At 55.1% G+C, this 18,996-nt stretch overlaps 1 protein-coding gene across 2 annotated transcripts in view; it reads right to left on the minus strand.

The window, feature by feature from the left end:
* Window positions 1–18,996, minus strand: part of LOC133348822 (cAMP-specific 3',5'-cyclic phosphodiesterase 4B-like) — a 285,363-nt gene that overhangs the window by 149,153 nt on the left and 117,214 nt on the right. For both annotated transcript variants that reach the window (XM_061561864.1, XM_061561855.1), the window contains exon 2: window positions 16,039–16,116. In XM_061561864.1, the coding sequence (XP_061417848.1) occupies window positions 16,039–16,116 (78 nt within the window). The remainder of the gene's footprint in view (window positions 1–16,038; window positions 16,117–18,996) is intronic.

An 18,996-nucleotide genomic window follows, 5' to 3' on the forward strand; every position in this document is an offset into this window, starting at 1 on the left:
CCGATTGCTCAACCATGTTATGTATGCCGATGATCTGGTAATTGCTGCTCACTCAGAGGAGGAGTTGGAGGCACTGCTGCTGAACCTGGAGCTTGCCACTAAGAGGTGGGGACTTACCATCAGCCCCTCCAAAACTAAGCACCTGCCTGGGTATTCTGTACACTCCATTCCCACAAAGTGCCGGTGGCGTCACTACGGCGCCTGTGCCAGGTGAGGTGCACTTTGATGCCACGTCAAGTGTCGAAGGCTCGCCGACAGGTCACGGGACAGACCCAGGTGCCATGGGTTGACTAACTGAGATGACTGGCAGGTGCACCATCCGTGCCCTCTACTGTGCCAACTTGCTGCGTTTTATCCACCTGGGGCTTGGTAGTTGTTGTAGGCTATCAATACTCGCCATTGGCACTATGTGACGGTGGCGTCACCACGGCGCCTGTGCCGTTCCAGGTGCATTTTGAGAACGCTACACATTCACTCTCACTCACTCTTCAGAACAGTGGGAGAACATACAAACCCTTGGGGGAAGCCTTCGTCCGGCAGTGAATTGACCACGGCCGATGACCATGACTGCTGCTGCTGTAATTGCTCAGCTGCACCGCGGTGAGCGTGGCCCTGGTTGTGCTCGCGGTTGGCTGTGTTGCCACGAGAAACGTGGCGACGGCCACACCACGCGACGAGAGCGCTTTACATTTCAAAGGCAGCGGCCACTCGACCTTTGTTTGGTGGAGATTTGTCCGCGCGAGCGCCCAACATTGAGAATCTGCGGGCGCGCTCGGCTTAAGCGGCAAACCCTCACAGCTGCCGCCGTCAGGATCTCTATCAAAGGCGGCCGAGACTTTGAACGTGGGGCTTCCCCCGTCTCTCCCGTGGGGTGCGCCCGTCAGCGCCGCACAGATAGATTTAACAACGCACGCGAAGGCGCGGGCTCCCATCCACGCGGGCGGCCGCTGCCACTGGGGTGACGCGTTCTCGCCGCTTGCTGCAGAGGTTCGCGGTGCGACTACGGTGGGCCGCCCTGGTTAATACTGCCATAGACTCATATTCTTAGGTTTTTTCGGTGTTGCCTCCGAAACGTCGTGATCTTTATTTTATTTTTATTAATTTTGATGTTTTACCTACGTGACTTTACCGAAAAAACCTAAGAATATGAATCCTTGCAGTCACGAAAGCTTCAAATCTAGAATTACTGCCATAGACGTCTACATGCAAGCGAGTCGCACGCAACCCAGTCGCGCGACTCGACGCTTCGGGTGTGGACCCAGGTTGTGGGCGGCTTCCATCCTGCCGGCCACCGCGGGGAGTTTGCTGAAATGGACAATTTTCTTGTAACTTTGCACCGTGAATGATAGTGCCTTCCAGTGGCTGCAGGGGCGTCACGAAACCACGTGTGCGCGTGATGCGCGTCGATTCTTGCACGCGGGCTCCACCGCAGCGCTTGCAGTGTGAACTCGAGAATCGGCGTTAACAGACGGATCCATGCAGTGTCCCCCCCCCCCCACACCGAGAGCACGGGGTCGCACCGTGATCTGAGTTTAACAATGATAACTTATTCATCCAGGAGAGTCGTAGGGCTCTTTTTCGGAAGGGTACTGCTGTCACATTGGGGTTTTATAATGTTTTCAAACAATTGGTTTTATACACGTCGGAGGAAATCGGAGCACCCAGGGAAAACAACAAGCTCACGCTCGCGAGGGGTCAACGCGCTACCACCGACACTTGCCGTGCCGCCTTCTCCTGGCGAGCCAGGGTATGGCACCTCAACGCACACACACTTGCCGTGCCGCCTTCTCCTGGCGAGCCAGGGTATGGCACCTCAACGCACACACACTTGCCGTGCCGCCTTCTCCTGGCGAGCCAGGGTATGGCACCTCGACGCACACACACTTGCCGTGCCGCCTTCTCCTGGCGAGCCAGGGTATGGCACCTCAACGCACACACACTTGCCGTGCCGCCTTCTCCTGGCGAGCCAGGGTATGGCACCTCAACGCACACACACTTGCCGTGCCGCCTTCTCCTGGCGAGCCAGGGTATGGCACCTCAACGCACACGGAGTTTGCGATCCATCAACCCTCGCATCCACAGTGCTGGATCTCAGGCGACGTGCGTAGCCACCACTGATGCGACACGTGGTTGTACTGCACTGCAGGAATGTGTCTGGGTGTCCCCGTGTACAGTGCGTGTGTGTGTGGGCTGAGCTTGGCACTCCGGGGCCTCCTCCTGCCAATATCTCAACATAAACAGCCGCTTGAAAAAGTGTCAACACAAACCTTGTAAACATTACTCAAACGGAGCGGTTTGTGTCTTTATTTTCGTCCTTGTTTGAAGTTGCAGACGTTGCCGCTCAGAAACCGCCGAGTGTCAACCTCGCGTCTCCCCCCTCGCACTAAGAAGAGCCAACGAAGTCCAACAACAAAGGGCCCTCAGGTAGCGCCACAGCCGAGACCGGTGTGGCCATGAGCATCGAGGAGCTTCTTCTCGTCGTACGGCTGCTCGTGGAGACCTCAATGTCACACCCAGGTGGTTCAGCTCAGATCACGGGGTCGTGAGCAGCGGAGTCGTGCGCCATCGTCGCTGTGACGTCTCCTTCGGATTTGTGGATCGGGGCATTGCGTCGTCGTCAGTTGTACGGCCTGTTCTGGATGACCACAGCCGCACGCTTCTGGAGTTTCAATTATTTATTTCCCATGTGTGCATAATCAGGTACCCGCACCCGCTGCCATGGTTCGTGCAGTGGATGCGGTTCAGGGTGGACCACTGGCAGCTTCGTGGGTGATCAAATCCCGGGGGTCGTCTGCGCCGAGACGCGGCGCCGCGTCTCTGGCGCCCCCTGGCGAGCCGGGCCCCCCAGCTCACCTCGAGGGCCCCCCAGAGACCCACACACGTGCGGTGGGCAGGTCGCCAGCATTGGTTATTCAACTATCAACTATTTTTTTTGTTTTATCGCAGATTAAGGCATCACTGAGCTAGAGTAGCCCTTTTTCAGAAGCGACCTGGTCACAAATGATAGCTCTTGACGAGGTGGATTCTCATCGTGTAGACATTTATAGCATCCAAATACTCTTCTGGAGAAAAATCCACGTGACCACAGGAAGAACACGCAAACTCCAAATGTACTACAGCAGGCGCCAGGGTCGGAATTGAACCCACGACCTCCTGTATACCAGGCGAAGTAGTTAACATCGCCTGGCCACTGTGGTTCACGCAAGCAGCCCGACTGCTGATGGGGCACTGAAAGTCGAAACCGGTGCCACGTTTGTCCTCGTGCTGAACCAATGCCGCTGAAATTGCGCACGGCAAGAACGAGCGCTGCGTGGCGGAGGAGGTGTGCCAACACGTCCTGGCGACCTCACACACACACGTGCTGGCGTGTGTGTGCGAGGAGGGGTTTGTGAAGGAGAGATCGCACCATCTGCCCAGTTGTTTTAGTCTCTACCATCGTGGTGGTGGTGGTGATGATGTCGATACTTCACCCAGCCCCACAAGAGGTAGTCGTTGTGGTCGTGGTGGTGGTGGTCGTGGTGTGGTAGTCGTGGTGGTGGTCGTGGTGGTAGTCGTGGTGGTGGTCGTGGTTGCGATTGACAAGACACGTGTTGTGAGTGGCACGTGTTGTGAGTGGCACGTGTTGTGAGTGGCACGTGTTGTGAGTGGCACGTGTTGTGAGTGGCACGTGTTGTGAGTAACACGTGTTGTGAGTGACAAAAGTTGTCCCTCTGTGCGGGTTCCTCTCTCCCGAGCTCGAGTTCACTGTGCGGAGGCCGCGAACCGCGCGGGACGCGGCGATGCTCGCGCGCAGCCACCAGGGGGCAGCGCAGCCACAGCCACCGCCAAAGACAAAGATCCCCCCCACAGCCTGAGCGGACTGCTGGAGCAAGTGCTGTTAGCGAGCACCGACGAAGGCCTGCACGGCGCACGAGGGGCTGGGTTGCCTCACCAGCACAACCACCACGACTACCACCACCACCACCAACACGACCACCAGCACCACGACTACCACCACCAAGACCACCACCACGACTACCACACCACGACTACCACACCACGACTACCACACTACGACTACCACCACCACGACTACCACCACCACCACGACTACCACCACGACCACCACCACGACTATCACCACGACTACCACCACCACGACCACCACCACGACTACCACCACGACCACCACCACGACTACCACACCACGACCACCACCACCACGACCACAACGACTACCACCACCACACCACCATCACCACCACTCACTGCCACTCTCTCTCTCGCTTCTCTCAACACCGCCATCCTCGCCTGAGCCTGTGCTCAGGCGAGGATGGCGGTGTACAGAACGAGGAAAAAGATGCTGCAAGGTGACACTGATGGCTGCTCTGTGCTTCCAGTGTTCAGGGGCCTGCTCAAGGCGCGGCTCCGGCTGGAGCACGCCATGTACCACACACATGTCGGTGATGTGCGCGTCTTCTTCGAACGCTGGGGAGCCGGACAAGCCCCTCTCTGTACCAGCGTGGACGGCACCCTCGTGGTGTTCACCTTCTGAAGCGCTCGCTCGTCACCGTGACGTGCACGATGAACACCACCACCACGTGACTTTTCTTTCGTGTTGTGCGCGGTGCATTTGGCGCCACAGCGCGTGGATTTATAGCGTTTTGTTTATTTGTTTGCTGGTGACTTTGTGTATTTCGTGCCGGAATCGCCTCCAGTGCTGTTGCTGCTGGCGGCAATAAAAGTTGTTAAAAAAAGTCTCTGCCACTCTCTCCTTACCACTGTCTCTCCCTGCCGCTCTCTCTATCCCCTACCCAACAACACTCGCTGGTACACAACGACAATCGCTCATCCTGTCATCCACATTTCCTGCACGGTATCCATGCCACCCACCAAAAGATTTCCGTACGCCCCTGAGGAGGGGGGGGGGGGGTCTGACCCACGGGTTGGGACCCCCCAGAGTGCACCTCACCGCACGGTCACTCCTCCTCCTTGCGTACGGCTCCTGCTGATGTAGATGCAGGTGGTCGAGTCCAGATAATCGCGTCAGGAGTAGCGGCGGCGTGTTTCAGCGCTGTGATGTCTCCTTCGTATTTGTGGATTGGGGCTTTGCGTCGCTATACGTTGTGTGGTCTCTGTTCTGGATGACCACAGTCGCACTGCTGGAGATTTTTTTTTCTTCCAATTGTGTATCAGGTATCCGCATCTGCTGATGTGCGGCGGATGCGGTCACTCACACCGCACGTAGGAGGGCGGCAGCGTCGCCACGGCCCATTGCACTACTGAGCCATGGATCAGCTGTGCTTTGTCGAGCTCGAACATCAGAGGCGGATTGCTAACTCCCAGCTCGTCATCACAGCCGAAACGGCAAGACGCCAACCCAGATGATCGTCTTTGAGCAGCTGGGAAGGCCGTGCGGCTGGCGGGTTGTGTAAGAAATATGTTCGTGGTGAGAGACAGATATCTCAAGGAGACATTGTCGGACAATTTTTTTTCTTCTCCGCACCGACGAGTTGTGTACCACGATATAATGTCCCACTGTATCTTTCCACCGTAGTTTTCCCTGGCATCTGCCGCGTGCAGTCGAGGAATTGTTTTCCTCAACACCACGCGCTCAACAATATAAATGTGGAGGTTTTTATCTATTAGATGTTTCCAGCCAACACGGCTCCCTGGCTCCCACGCGAGGTCCGCCGTCGCTCCTGGTTTAGATCAGCGAGCACCGCAGTGCGCGTCCCAAATCGCGCAATAAAATCAAACGTTCAAATCATCAGCACTGTGCGCTGTTGGCGCCGTCGCCCCACTCACAGACACAGGCCGCAGGCGTTTGGCAGTCGGGGCGGATGTTGCTGCTGTGTGTCATCCCAATCGAGTCATATTGTGGGCATCGTTTTTCGATTAGCCCGCACCTCCGATTAGCACGGTTGGCTACGTACGGTGCGAAAGAAGTTCAACAAACATACGTACAAAATTTGGACCGTGATGCCGGCATAAAATGGTCTACTCTGTTCCAATTATATAGCAGGATCCTTAATGTGCACTGTGAAGCAGGCGGGGCTCACGCGACAGAGCGCCTCACAATTGGCATGTGGCTACTGGGCGGTGGTGGCTGTGCACATGGCCCGTAGTAAACAAGCGCTGGGGAGGTAGCGGCGAGGGGTGGTGGATCATCGCACGAATATTACAAAACTGCCTTCGTGCGAGCGTCGAGGAGCCAGAAGGCGGCACAGCAACATGCGCACTCATATCACGTCCCTTTTGTATGGGATAGAGTGTTGCAGTGGCGGCTCCTGCAAAATCTCTCAGGGGGGGCAAATGTCTGGATGATTGATAAGGATAAGGTCCACCCATGCAATGGATAAATTAACAGCTTAAGCATGTAAAGGCAACTTCACTTCTTTAATAGTAATGAAAAATAAAGTGACTTACAATACATCTTGTTTGTTTCTATACTCACTATTAATACAATCCACTCAAGTTTATTTTATTAAAGATTCCACTAGGTGGCGACAAATTATATTGTTGGATGAAACGTGCTTACGTATGATGACGTAAGCATGTTAGGGCGAGCCCTCCCGGAAGCCATAGAGAATGCATTGCAGCGCCCCCCGGTCGAAAAAAACATCTCTGAATGTAAGTCTATGGGGCCACTCGGGGCGATTCTCAGCCGGAGTGAAATCGCCCAAAAAGAGGCGGTACTCCACAGAACGTGACATGACGCTGATTGGACTATATCCAGAGGCACAGTGACGGCCAGCGTAACTCTGTGGTTGAATGACATTGGTGGTGCGTCGCCCAATCGCCCTAATGAAGAAACCGCCCCTGGAGTGTTGCCCCCTCGCACTAGTGAGTTTTCTCTCAGTGCTCCGGTTTCCTCCCACATACAAACGCTCATTTATTGGGCTGGTAAAACTCCCATACATAGAGAACCGTAGAGCTTGGGAAATCGTTGGGAGTGCCGGCCCCTCCATACCGCGGTGCCTGCTTCCTTCCCACCCGCCTGCGGTTCCTCCTCGCGCCTTTCAGTCGTCCTCTCCACGGGAGCGAGCGAACACCGTGCGGCGGTGCCGGCGCAGCGTTACAAGCCGACGTGATCATTGTAAATGACTACGAATAAGACACCCTTCCCCACGTGGTATTCTGTCCCGGGCCTCCGGGAAGCTCTGGGGCACCGGGGCTTGACAGCTGACAGCTGATGATTCCACCCCATCGTGCGGGAGGGGGCACAAAAGGAAGGTTGGGGGGGGGCATGTGCCGCTCTGGCCCCCACGGAAGTGAGTTGTCGCGCGGTTGCGGCGGCCGCGCGTTAATCAGACACTGCGCTCCCGTCCGCTCGTCCTCTGGGGGAACGGCGCCCATTGATTAATCACAAGCTTATAAATAACTTAATAGCGGAGCGGCATTTAATCACCGCCTAGCGATGAACACGGGGAGGGAGCGGGAGATGACAGAGGGTCCACGTGGAAAGCCAGATGCCGATTTCAAACGCTCCCCACCTAACGCGGCACCGGCGGCCGTGTCGGGCCGCGTTTCGTGAACCCTCTGGCGCAGAGCAAACGCCTCCTGCAGCAGTGCGAACAGCCGCTTCTTGCTCAGGGTCACAACCGTCGCCTCGATGTGGAATGCGCCGCTCACCACGCGGGAAAGCGCTCCGAGACGTCCCCCCCCGGCGTAGAGGAGGGCGGCTCTCTCAAGCGCACATCACCATCTTGTTGTTACACGGCAGGGCGGCGGCGGCGGTGCAGGCAGCGCAGTGGTGACTCTCGCGCCTCGTGGCAAGATTCTCCAGGGTTGATTTGCGGCTCAGGCGCACTGTCTACGTGGCGTCTGTATGTTCTCCCCCCACCGCCCCCCCTCCCATAGCTAAACATGCACACACGCAACGTAACCGATATTGGCCACAACATCCCAATGTTGAATAATGACACCGCAATGGGGGATCGCAGACAGCAGCAGAATTGCCCCCCCACCCCCCCTACTGCGAACAACTTGAAACTAAACAATTTTTATTTTACCAGGTAAGGTCCACTGAGCTGTGTAGCTCTTTAAAGAAGCGACCTGGGCACGAAGTGGTGTATCACGTGAAAATGTTTCGCAGCCAAATTCTCTGCGAAACGTTGAATCTAAATATGGAGGTAAAAACCGGAGGATCCGGAGAAAATTCCACACGACCACGGGGAGAAAATGCAAACTCCAATATACAGCAGGCGTCAGAGTCGGGATCGAAACTACGACCTCCTGCATACCGGGCGAGGAAGTTAACACCGTCTAGCCACCATGGCAGCCAGGCCCTCCTGAGAAAGTCTTGAGACTCGGCGAGGCTTCCCCGGGGTCGTCTACGAGCGCAATGCCAATGACGGGGGCCGTGGGATCCCCCCTGGGGGAACCGGAGGTCTGGCGGACGCACCGCCACCCGCCGGGGTGTGGATCGGCACGCTCGGTGACTCTCGCTGCCACGTGCTGCTGTCACCCCAACTCCATCCCCGCCCGTCCGTAAATCCTCGCCGGCCGCTTTGTGAGAATTCCCAACTGCTGGCGTTGAGGTGACTGGGGCAAGCTGCAGGTCTCCGGGCGGTCGACGTCCGTAGACGAGCCAGGCGAGCACGAGTCGGGATGGGGGGGGGAAGATGCGTTGATGCTATACAGCTCAGTGGGTCTTACCTGGTGAAATAAAATAGTTTTTAGTTTAATCGCCGCTACGGCCCCGCCGCTAACTACAGCGCCGCCGCGACTCGGCAGAGAGCGCAGCTTCAACGGGGGAGCAGCGCTCGCTCCAGCGCAGCGGCGTCGTAGCCCGAGCCACGATGGGGCGAGAGCATGGGGGAGAAGAGTTCGAGAAGCCTTGACCCCAGCCTTTTAGCTGCTGGGAGATTGAATCGGTGCCGAGATGTTAACTACCTTGCCTGGTAGTTATATTTGGAATTTGCGTGTCTCTCTCCCCCGTCGACGCGTGGATTTTTCACCGGGTCCTCCAGTTATCCCCTCCACATTTAGAATCACCATCACGCGTTTAGGGTATTTGCTGCAATACATTTCCACATGATAAGGCGTGAAAAAGAGCTACATAGCTCATTGGGCCTTACCTGGAAAAATAAAAAATTGTTTAGTTTTAATAAAAAAATCTTTTTTTGTTTAAGCAACATAGCTCGACTAAGAACTGTGGTGCTCCTTTTAAATAAACTACTAAATATTCAAAACTCAGCTGGCCAGGGCTATTACCAGATCTCAATCGTCTTGACCTTATGACTCGCATTCTTTCCTCCCTGCACTGGCTCCCAGTAAAAGTACAGAATATACTTTAAGATTATTCTCACGTTCATCACGCGTTTAAGAGTATTTGGCTGCTATAAATGTCCACACGATAAGCCACTTCGCTGAGCTCTCACTTGTGATAGCCAGGTCGCTTCTGAAAACGAGCTAAATAACTTACCTGGTAAAATAAAGAAAAGTTTTGTAGTTTTAGGAGCGGCCACGTGTGGTTGCTATCCCAGCGTGATGACCGTGGTGCCACCACCACGAGCTGGACCAGCCGCGGTTGTTGACACCCGTCGCGTTCTCATCACGAATGAGTCGCCTTCTGCTCTTGTGATGAATCTCCTTGACTCGGCATTGGCGATTCAATTCAAGGGTCATAATTTGTTAAATGTTTTTGATGAATGTAGCAGCCACTAGTTGCTGTAGGAGTCGCATAACCCCCCTGCAGCCACGCGTGACTCCCAGCTTCCTCCCCTCACTCTCGACACCAAGGACCGGGGCGCTGCCACTGGTGGGCGCCGTTTCTCCATAGCAGCCCCCCACTGGCTGGAACGCAGCCATCATCATTGTCATCATCATCATCATCGTCGTCATCATCATTGTAATTGTCATCATCGTCATCATCATTGTCATCATCATCATCATCATCGTCGTCATCATCATTGTCATCATCATCATCGTCGTCATCATCATTGTAATTGTCATCATCATCATCATTGTCATCATCATCGTCGTCATCATCATTGTCATCATCATCATCATTGTCATCATCATCATCATTGTAATTGTCATCATCGTCATTGTTATCATGATCGTCATCATCATCATCGTCGTCATCATCATTGTAATTGTCATTATCGTCGTCATTGTTATCATGGTCGTCATCGTCGTCGTCCCCACTGCCGCTCATTCACAGCAGAAGCAGCGGCGTGCGTGCAGTCTCCACCGACTTTTAACAGACACCTAAAGGCCCCACCCTCTCTCGTGCCTCTGAGTCACAGGGTGATTTACACGTTACAAACTTGCATTATTATTAAGTAATTAATTAACAACGTTTGAACAACCCACGGGCAGGCACGAGCCATCTCCTTCGCGTGAGGTTTCAAATGAACCCCACACGCTGGCACGGACCCCTACGCACCCGGCGACCCCGCACGGCATCGCGCGGATTACCAGACTCGACACGCGACTACGATGCTCAATCGGTTGCTGCTCAAAATGCCGCACGGAAGAGAGAAAGAGAGACTCGGTAGCGATACGAGATGAAGGGCTGGTAGGCGCGCGGTCGACGCGTGCGCAGTGAGTGTGACGATCCAGGTCTCGACGTGCAGAACGGGCCGAGCGCTTCGCTGGCCTCTGATCGTTTAGTGCGGCACGGTGCCAGCGCAGTGGTGGCACTTCGTGCCTCACCACGGGGAGCACCTGGGTTTGATTCCTAACTCGGGTTCCTTTCTCCGTGAAGTTTGTTTGTTCCACCCCCCTGTTCTCGTGAGAGTGTTAGATCGTGTGGCGAGTGTGTGGTCATGCAGCGGTTAGCGCACTGCGCGACAAACCTGGCCACCCGAGTTCGATTCCTGCTCACGGTCAACATCAGTGACGATTTTATTAACTGGTTCCGGGCCTCCCCTAGGTCGACTCCGTCTCAAATAAGTACCTGTGCTTTGTGTAAACATCGCTACTAGATAGACAAAGGCGGCCAGGCGTGGTGCTGACCACTCACCCCCTTGTGTGGTGTGCCGGCCTTCATAGGTGCCCACTAACATCACTTTCCCCCACAGTCTGTCGAGGCTATTCGGGGAGTTTGTATGTCCTCCCCTTGTTCTACCATTGCTAAAGAAAAAAACCCGCAGTGTAACCGGTATTGGCCAAACATCCCAATGCTGCAAAACGACCCTGAAAACTACTCGATTGGAATCACACACAGCGGCAACATCGCTCCCCCCCCCCCACTACGAACAACTTGGCAGGACCCTCCTGCCAACGAGCCTTGAGGCTCAGTGAGCTCTTCCTGTGTAAATCAGCAGAATGAAAATAATAATGAACAAAATAAGTGGACATCCCCATCCACGGCCTTCTGGAAGCGTTCATTCAATCCAGTACACACGCCGGACAGACTCCGACATTGAGTGCACTGCGTAGAGAGGGCACGTGACCTGACGCATAGACACCGCGCATTACCATACACAGTGCCTAGCAAGGCACAAGACACACACAATCCGTCACTCAGTGTAGAGAGCATACGTGGATGCAGTAGGCCCTGCACGAAGCAATGCCAGCGACAGCTGCTAAGCAACGTGTAAATCATCTGTCTAGACCAGAGAGATGGCAAATTATATGCATGAAACAACGTTCCCATGCAAAGTGCCATTTTACAACACAACAAATTGCTTTTCGTGCGATTTATACCTTTTCAGTTTTTCTATTTATTTCAATCACAACACCAATGGCGGTGGAATTCCGTCAGGATGGGGAAGTCGTGACTCAGCAGCGGTGGTGGTGGTGTCAGGATGGAGAGGTCGTCACTTAGTAGTGGTGGTGGTGTCAGGATGGAGAGGTCGTCACTCAGTGGTGGGTGTGGTGTAAGAGTGGAGAGGTCGTGACTCAGTGGTGGTGGTGGTGTCAGGATGGAGAGGTCGTCACTCAGTGGTGGTGGTGGTGTCAGGATGGAGAGGTCGTCACTCAGTGGTGGTGGTGGTGGTGTCAGGATGGAGAGGTCGTCACTCAGTAGTGGTGGTGTCAGGATGGAGAGGTCGTGACTCAGTGGTGGTGGTGTCAGGATGGAGAGGTCGTCACTCAGTAGTGGTGGTGGTGTCAGGGTGGAGAGGTCGTCACTCAGTGGTGGTGGTGGTGTCAGGATGGAGAGGTCGTCACTCAGTAGTGGTGGTGGTGTCAGGGTGGAGAGGTCGTCACTCAGTGGTGGTGGTGGTGTCAGGATGGAGAGGTCGTCACTCAGTGGTGGTGGTGGTGTCAGGATGGAGAGGTCGTCACTCAGTGGTGGTGGTGGTGTCAGGATGGAGAGGTCGTCACTCAGTGGTGGTGGTGTCAGGATGGAGAGGTCGTGACTCAGTGGTGGTGGTGTCAGGATGGAGAGGTCGTCACTCAGTAGTGGTGGTGGTGTCAGGGTGGAGAGGTCGTCACTCAGTAGTGGTGGTGGTGTCAGGATGGAGAGGTCGTCACTCAGTAGTGATGGTGGTGTCAGGATGGAGAGGTCGTCACTCAGTGGTGGTGGTGGTGGTGTCAGGATGGAGAGGTCATCACTCAGTGGTGGTGGTGGTGTCAGGGTGGAGAGGTCGTCACTCAGTGGTGGTGGTGGTGGTGTCAGGATGGAGAGGTCGTCACTCAGTGGTGGTGGTGGTGTCAGGATGGAGAGGTCATCACTCGGTAGTGGTGGTGGTGGTGTCAGGATAGAGAGGTCGTCACTCAGTAGTGGTGGTGGTGATGTTAGGATGGAGAGATCGTCACTCAGCAGGGGACCGTGCGACTGCTCGGTGCACGCACTCGCCGACGAGCAGAGCGCATAGCAGCCGGCGCGTGCCGCGATTGCGCAAGGCACCGCGACGACCGCATGATCGCACGCGGTTGCGCTGACTCCAGGAATGGCTCGGGTCAAATTCATAAGGAAGCCGTCGATGGGTTTAGTGTTTGCCCGGATAGAACTGGTGTCCCACATCAGTTTTACCATCATCACAATTTAGTGAATTAACAATTTAAACATCCCACAACGCAGACGCCAACAACCCGAACAAACGTCACGGCAAATGCGTCGATTTCCGCAAGGCATAACCGCACCTAAAAACAAACACCCGGCTCAACCGCCCGGAGCCATTCAACTCTGTCCCTTCAAAAGCCACGAGCAACGATTTTATGAAATGACTTAACGAGGCAGCCAGGGCGACCCGCTGAATGAGCGGTGAATGAGCGGCCGCGCTGCGCTATTTGTCTCGCGGCACGGCCACTGCCACCGGCTCCCGTCAAAAGTGACGCTAAAAGCTGCAGTTGTCACATTTGTCCATCGCTTGAGTAATATCCCTGAAATAAAACTTAACCCTGGCTATTGCACAGAGCGCTCATCGCCAGCAGCGGGCTCGGCCACAAGAGCGCCTGCTGCCTGTGCCACCACCGCGCCTCTACGCTCGGTCGTCCACCGCGTCTCTCTCCTGGACCATCTCCCTGCACCCGCAGCAGCTCACGGTGCTGCTAAACCTCAGCAGCAGCACAAGAGCGACTCACAACCTCCTCGCCCTCTTCCCCTCTACGCCAAGAAGTCGGGCCGCCACTGCCAGGTGTGGATTCTCCGTGGCAGGCCCCGCCGTCTGGAAGGCGGCAATCATCATCGTCGTCCCCACTGCTGCTGCACATTCACAGCAGCAGCATGCAATCTGCCCTGACTTTAAGTGACGCTTAAAGGCCCACATCTTTCATAAGGCCCCACCTCTTCCTTAAAGGCCCCATCTCTATATTTAAAGGCGCCGCCTCTATCTGTAAAGGCCCCACCTCTCTCCCCTGGCTCTCAAGCGACACCAAGCTCCGCTCCGCGCTTCAGAGTCACCGTCATTTACGACGTCTGCAAAATATAACGCGCGTTACAGATTGCATCTCTTTATTATTTAAATCAAAATTTTTGTTGTATTACTTGGATGATCCCTTGATGTGGAACATCTCATTTGCAAAGGGTGTCCAGGACATCGAATGGCAGACGCACACGCTCACTCACCACGCGCTCACTGGCGTCGCGTACACGCGCGCTTGTTAAAGCGACCCACGGCGCGCGTCGTCCGCACGTACACGGCGTCACGTCGACTCGTCTTGACTCCACAACAACCCACGCTCCCGGGTGGCAGTGGGTGACGGGGGGGCTTTCGATCAGGGATTGGACCGAGGGGGAACGATGTCTCCAGCAAAGTTTTGTGCGAATGCACGAAGGCTTTTGTTTAGTTGCAGCATTCGTTTTCAAAGGAGTAACACAATAAATGAGCAGGACATACACAGCCACACGGCCTTCTGGGAGTACATAACTTCACGAGCACTGACTTCAAGACAGGTTTTAAGACAAGAACTGGGACCCATGGCATTGGTTCAGGCAAAGCCTGAATCTGCTGATGAGACACTGTACGTTGAAACCAGTGCAGAGATTTGCTTGCCTTGAAACACTGCAGCTGAAATTATGCACTCCCACAAGCCCGTGCTGTGAGTCAGAAAGACTTGTTGTTCACGTGCAGAGACGGACATTGGAAGCAGACATCTGCTTGTCTGTTTTGTTATTTATATTCTCCACAAGGACGCAAACGAGTGTTTTCAAATGAGTCATGTTGGTTATGATGATGATGAAGTCGATCATAAAGACGTCTGCACTCCCCGGACGGATTCGTGTGTGGCGATGGACGTGGCAACAAAGGAACGCGTCACTGAGGACGCGACATCACCGGGCTCCTCTCTCCCACGGCCACCATGGACCTCGCGACACCGCGCTCGAGCGCGACACCGCGCTCGAGCGCGACACCGCGCTCGAGCGCGACACCGCGCTCGAGCGCGTCCCCTGCGCTCGAGCGCGACACCGCGCTCGAGCGCGACACCGCGCTCGAGCGCGTCCCCTGCGCTCGAGCGCGACACCGCGCTCGAGCGCGACACCGCGCTCGAGCGCGACACCGCGCTCGAGCGCGTCCCCTGCGCTCGAGCGCGACACCGCGCTCGAGCGCGACACCGCGCTCGAGCGCGTCCCCTGCGCTCGAGCGCGACACCGCGCTCGAGCGCGACACCGCGCTCGAGCGCGACACCGCGCTCGAGCGCGTCCCCTGCGCTCGAGCGCGACACCGCGCTCGAGCGCGACACCGCGCTCGAGCGCAGGGGACGCGCGTCCGCTTTCCACCAACGGACGATCATCACAGAAACGGCGAACCGCGACCGCGGCGAATGCCAAGCTGTCAACCAACGCGCTGCCGACGAGCTCGCTGTCCGTGCGTCACTCTGGCGGCGCCGCTGCAATCGGCGCAGCGTCGACTGCCGCCTCCTTGGTTGGAGAAATGATAACGCGTTTGAACAACGCCGCTTTTCCCTCCCCGCCGTACGAAAGCAAGAAGCCAGCGGTTTGCGGAGGTGGATCGGCATCAGCACGACGCAATAAAGCGGCGAGCACGAGCTCGTGGTAAGCCGCTAACCCAGGAAGCCAGAGAGGAGAATGGCCGCTGGTCGCACGTGGCCTGCCACGGCACACGTCTACGCAGAGGCACACGTACAGGGCAGCGTGTGTCGCTATGCACGCGTGTCGCTACACACGCGCGCCCATGTTGCCGCTGTCACCTCCACTGCCCGCTCGGGTCTCTGGTCGTTGGGCGGAGGACCGACTCGCTGACCTCCAAAGAGCAGGTCAGCGCAGACTTCATACCCTGTGGGCCCGAGCAGGCGCCCTTATATGGCACGAGGCCTCATCGTGCACCCGTCGAGAGTCTTGATAAACAAGGTCACCTCGAAGCAGGAGCTCCTAACATCGCGAGAGATTCCCAACATTCCATCTTGATTCCTTGAAATGTCCGATACATCCAGTTCTCAAGTCTATTTTGTTTAACCAGGTGAGGACTCGCGATACCGGGATGAGTCTCATTTGCGAGAGCACAGAGACAAAGTGCAACATTAACACAGGGGAAAAAAACGACTGCGTTACACAACAGCCAAAACAGTGCATAACCATAAAGCAATAAGAAATACAACTAACTCTACAGGAACAAGAGTTGGTTCCGACAAATAACTTTGAACTCACAATGGTGATCACTCACTGGTGGTGGTGAGTACAGGGTGGTGATCACTCACTGGTGGTGGTGAGAGAAGGAGAGTGAAGTCGTGGACCCTCCCAGGTCACCTGGTGTCACCGATTCCTCTGTGGCGAATCTGCATGAGAGAGACAGGGAGAGAGGGAAGGATTATTAATAGTATTACCACATCGAGTTACAAGTCACTTTCTCAATAATGTCCTACCAAGTTGCCGCAGTAAGGAGCAATATTGCTATCTGCAATCCCAATTGTGTAATTTTTCACCACTGAGATGTGATTTGGCCATTACCAGGTACATTTCCAGTTTTTTTTAGCTATGGGAGAAATGAGAACAATTGGAGGAAACCCATTCAGACTACGGGAATAACATATAAACTCCAGAATAACAGAGTCGGGAATCGAACCCAGGGCCCTTCTGGGTGCGAGGCACCAGTGGTACCACTCTGCCACCACTCTGCCACCCAAGGAAACTGGATCGCCTCTGCAAGAGATTAATTATATCTGCAAGGGATCCGGCCCAATGGTGATTGAAACTCATGAGTCTTGTCCAAAATCGGATTGCGAGTGTGGATGTGGTCAATGGTAGAGGAACCTTTCCTAAACCCTGCCTGCTCCCATCATGGTCGACTTCATTTTTTATAATTTTATTCCCAGTAGATTTTTTTAACAATTGACATTTGCTTCTCGCCCTGTGCTCATGCCACGGACCGATTTCGCTCGTTCAGTTCCAACCCCACCCGCTGCGCAACAAACCAGGTCACCTGAGTTCGATTCCCGCTCGTGGCCAACACCGGTGATTATCTGAACCGATCCTGGGCGTCCCCTAGGTCGACTCAGCCTCAAATGAGTACCTGGTGCGATGCGTAAAGGCGGCCGGGCGTAATGCTGACCACCCACCCCCTCGTGTTTCGTACCGGCATTCATAGGTGCTACTCGCAAACAGTACTTGTCCCAACTGTCTATTAACCACTATACGGGGGATCTTTTATTACCTCGCCGAACACGGGGGTTACATTCCTGGGCAAAATTCCGCGTTGGACGAAACCGCGTTCAATCAACAATAGACCTAATGGGAAACAATAGACCTAATGGGAAACAATAGACCTAATGGGAAACAATAGACATAATGAAAAACAATAGACCTATTGGGAAACAATAGACCTAATGGGAAACAATAGACCTAATGGGAAACAATATACCTAATGGGAAACAATAGACCTAATGGGAAACAATAGACCTAATGGGAAACAATACATCTAATGGGAAACAACAGACCTAATGGGAAACAATAGACCTAATGGGAAACAATAGATCTAATGGGAAACAATAGACCTAATGGGAAACAATAGATCTAATGGGAAACAATAGACCTAATGGGAAACAATAGACCTAATGGGAAGCATGGGGTCACGTTCATTACTTGCACGTGATTTTCGCACTTGTTATTCTAATGAGGGATCCTGAGTGAAGCTCCACGTCTTGCGTGTGTGTGTGCACTCTTTAGTTCTCGATGTAAACCTCAACACACACAGCCGCCGCCTCCATCCCCCCTCCCTTGGCGCGGCACTCGCACGCCGACGAGTCGCCGTCTCGGCGTGCGCGCGACTCACCCCCTCCACGACCCGACGGGTATATTGTATAAGACAACGTGTGTGAACGTGCCCTTGACATGCACATAGCCTGGCACGAGCGCCGTGGTAACGTCACCGCAACTTCGTGGCTAATGGCGGTTGTTGTTGTGGAACATTTGAGTTGTGCGCGGTGAGTTACATTGTCACATAACAACAAGACCCGGCATTCACCACGAAGAGGCGGCGACTTCACCAAGGTGCCAGGCCAGGTGCACACACACACGGGGGATCAATGGCTCTCACGGTCGATGCGTTGGCACCTTACAACGGATGCAGCCCTCTCGGGGCACTGCCTGCCGAGAGAATCTTAGCCGCATCGTGGACCTCGGTAGGGGGACCGTGCGGAGCCAAAGCCGCGTGAGACAAAGCCGCGTTGGGGCGCAGTCTCTCCCCGTGCAGTTCTTCTTCACGACGCCTGCATGAATCGCGTGCGAGGTCTGTCGCCAGCGGTCGAGCCGCGGGGGGCGCGACCGGCGAGCACTTTGCCTCGATGCTTTTGGCGCGAGGGGTCAAACCCGCGAGGGGTCAAACCCGCGAGGGGTCGAACCCGCGAGAGGCAAACCCGCGATGGGCAAGGCACTGGTGTCATTAACACGCAACGCGATGTGCACTATTAATGGAGCTATTTGCATCTTCATCATCATCATTATTGAACTTTGCACATTTCCTCAACAGTTCAAGAGAGGCAGTGGTTCTCAGCCGGATGAACGCGGCCCCTGGGGGTACGTGAGGTGGTTTATAAATGTGTGAAATTATATCGTACGTGAGTCATTGCTGAATAATCACGTATGACTCTGCCCATACAAAATAACTACGATACAATTTGAATCCATATGGTAACCTATAACGATATAAAAGAGGTTTCTAAACTCATCGATCGTAAGCAATGCGGGTTTCCCAGAGTAACCGGCCCGATAACCACGTTGGGTCAGGCAAGGGGGCATGCGACTCGGCTGCAACAACATTAAACAAGGCGGTGGGGGTCACGGTGGTCGCCAAACACGAGTCGAGAAGCACCGCGATGGGGACGCCGCGATGGGGACGCCGCAGTGGGGAGGCCGCAGTGGGGACGCCGCAGTGGGGACGCCGTAGTGGGGAGGCTGCAATGGGGACGCCGCAGTGTCCCCATTGCAATGGGGAGGCCGCAGTGTCCCCACTGCAATGGGGAGGCCGCAATGGGGAGACTGCGCGTCCACCGCTCCTGAGAGCAGCAGCAGCAGCCCTTCTCTCTCTCGTTGGGAATTGGCGCCAAGCGCGTACAGTGCGTCACGTGGCGCGAGTGGAGTGGGGGGGGCGGCGCGGCTCGGCTCCACCACGGGTAACCGAGCCGCGCCGCATGCTAATGAGCTGCTCGTGACGTCACAGA

The sequence above is a fragment of the Lethenteron reissneri genome, chromosome 4, assembly GCF_015708825.2.
Source record: "Lethenteron reissneri isolate LAM-NWPU_2019-01 chromosome 4, ASM1570882v1, whole genome shotgun sequence".
NCBI classification, from domain to species: Eukaryota; Metazoa; Chordata; class Hyperoartia; order Petromyzontiformes; family Petromyzontidae; genus Lethenteron; species Lethenteron reissneri.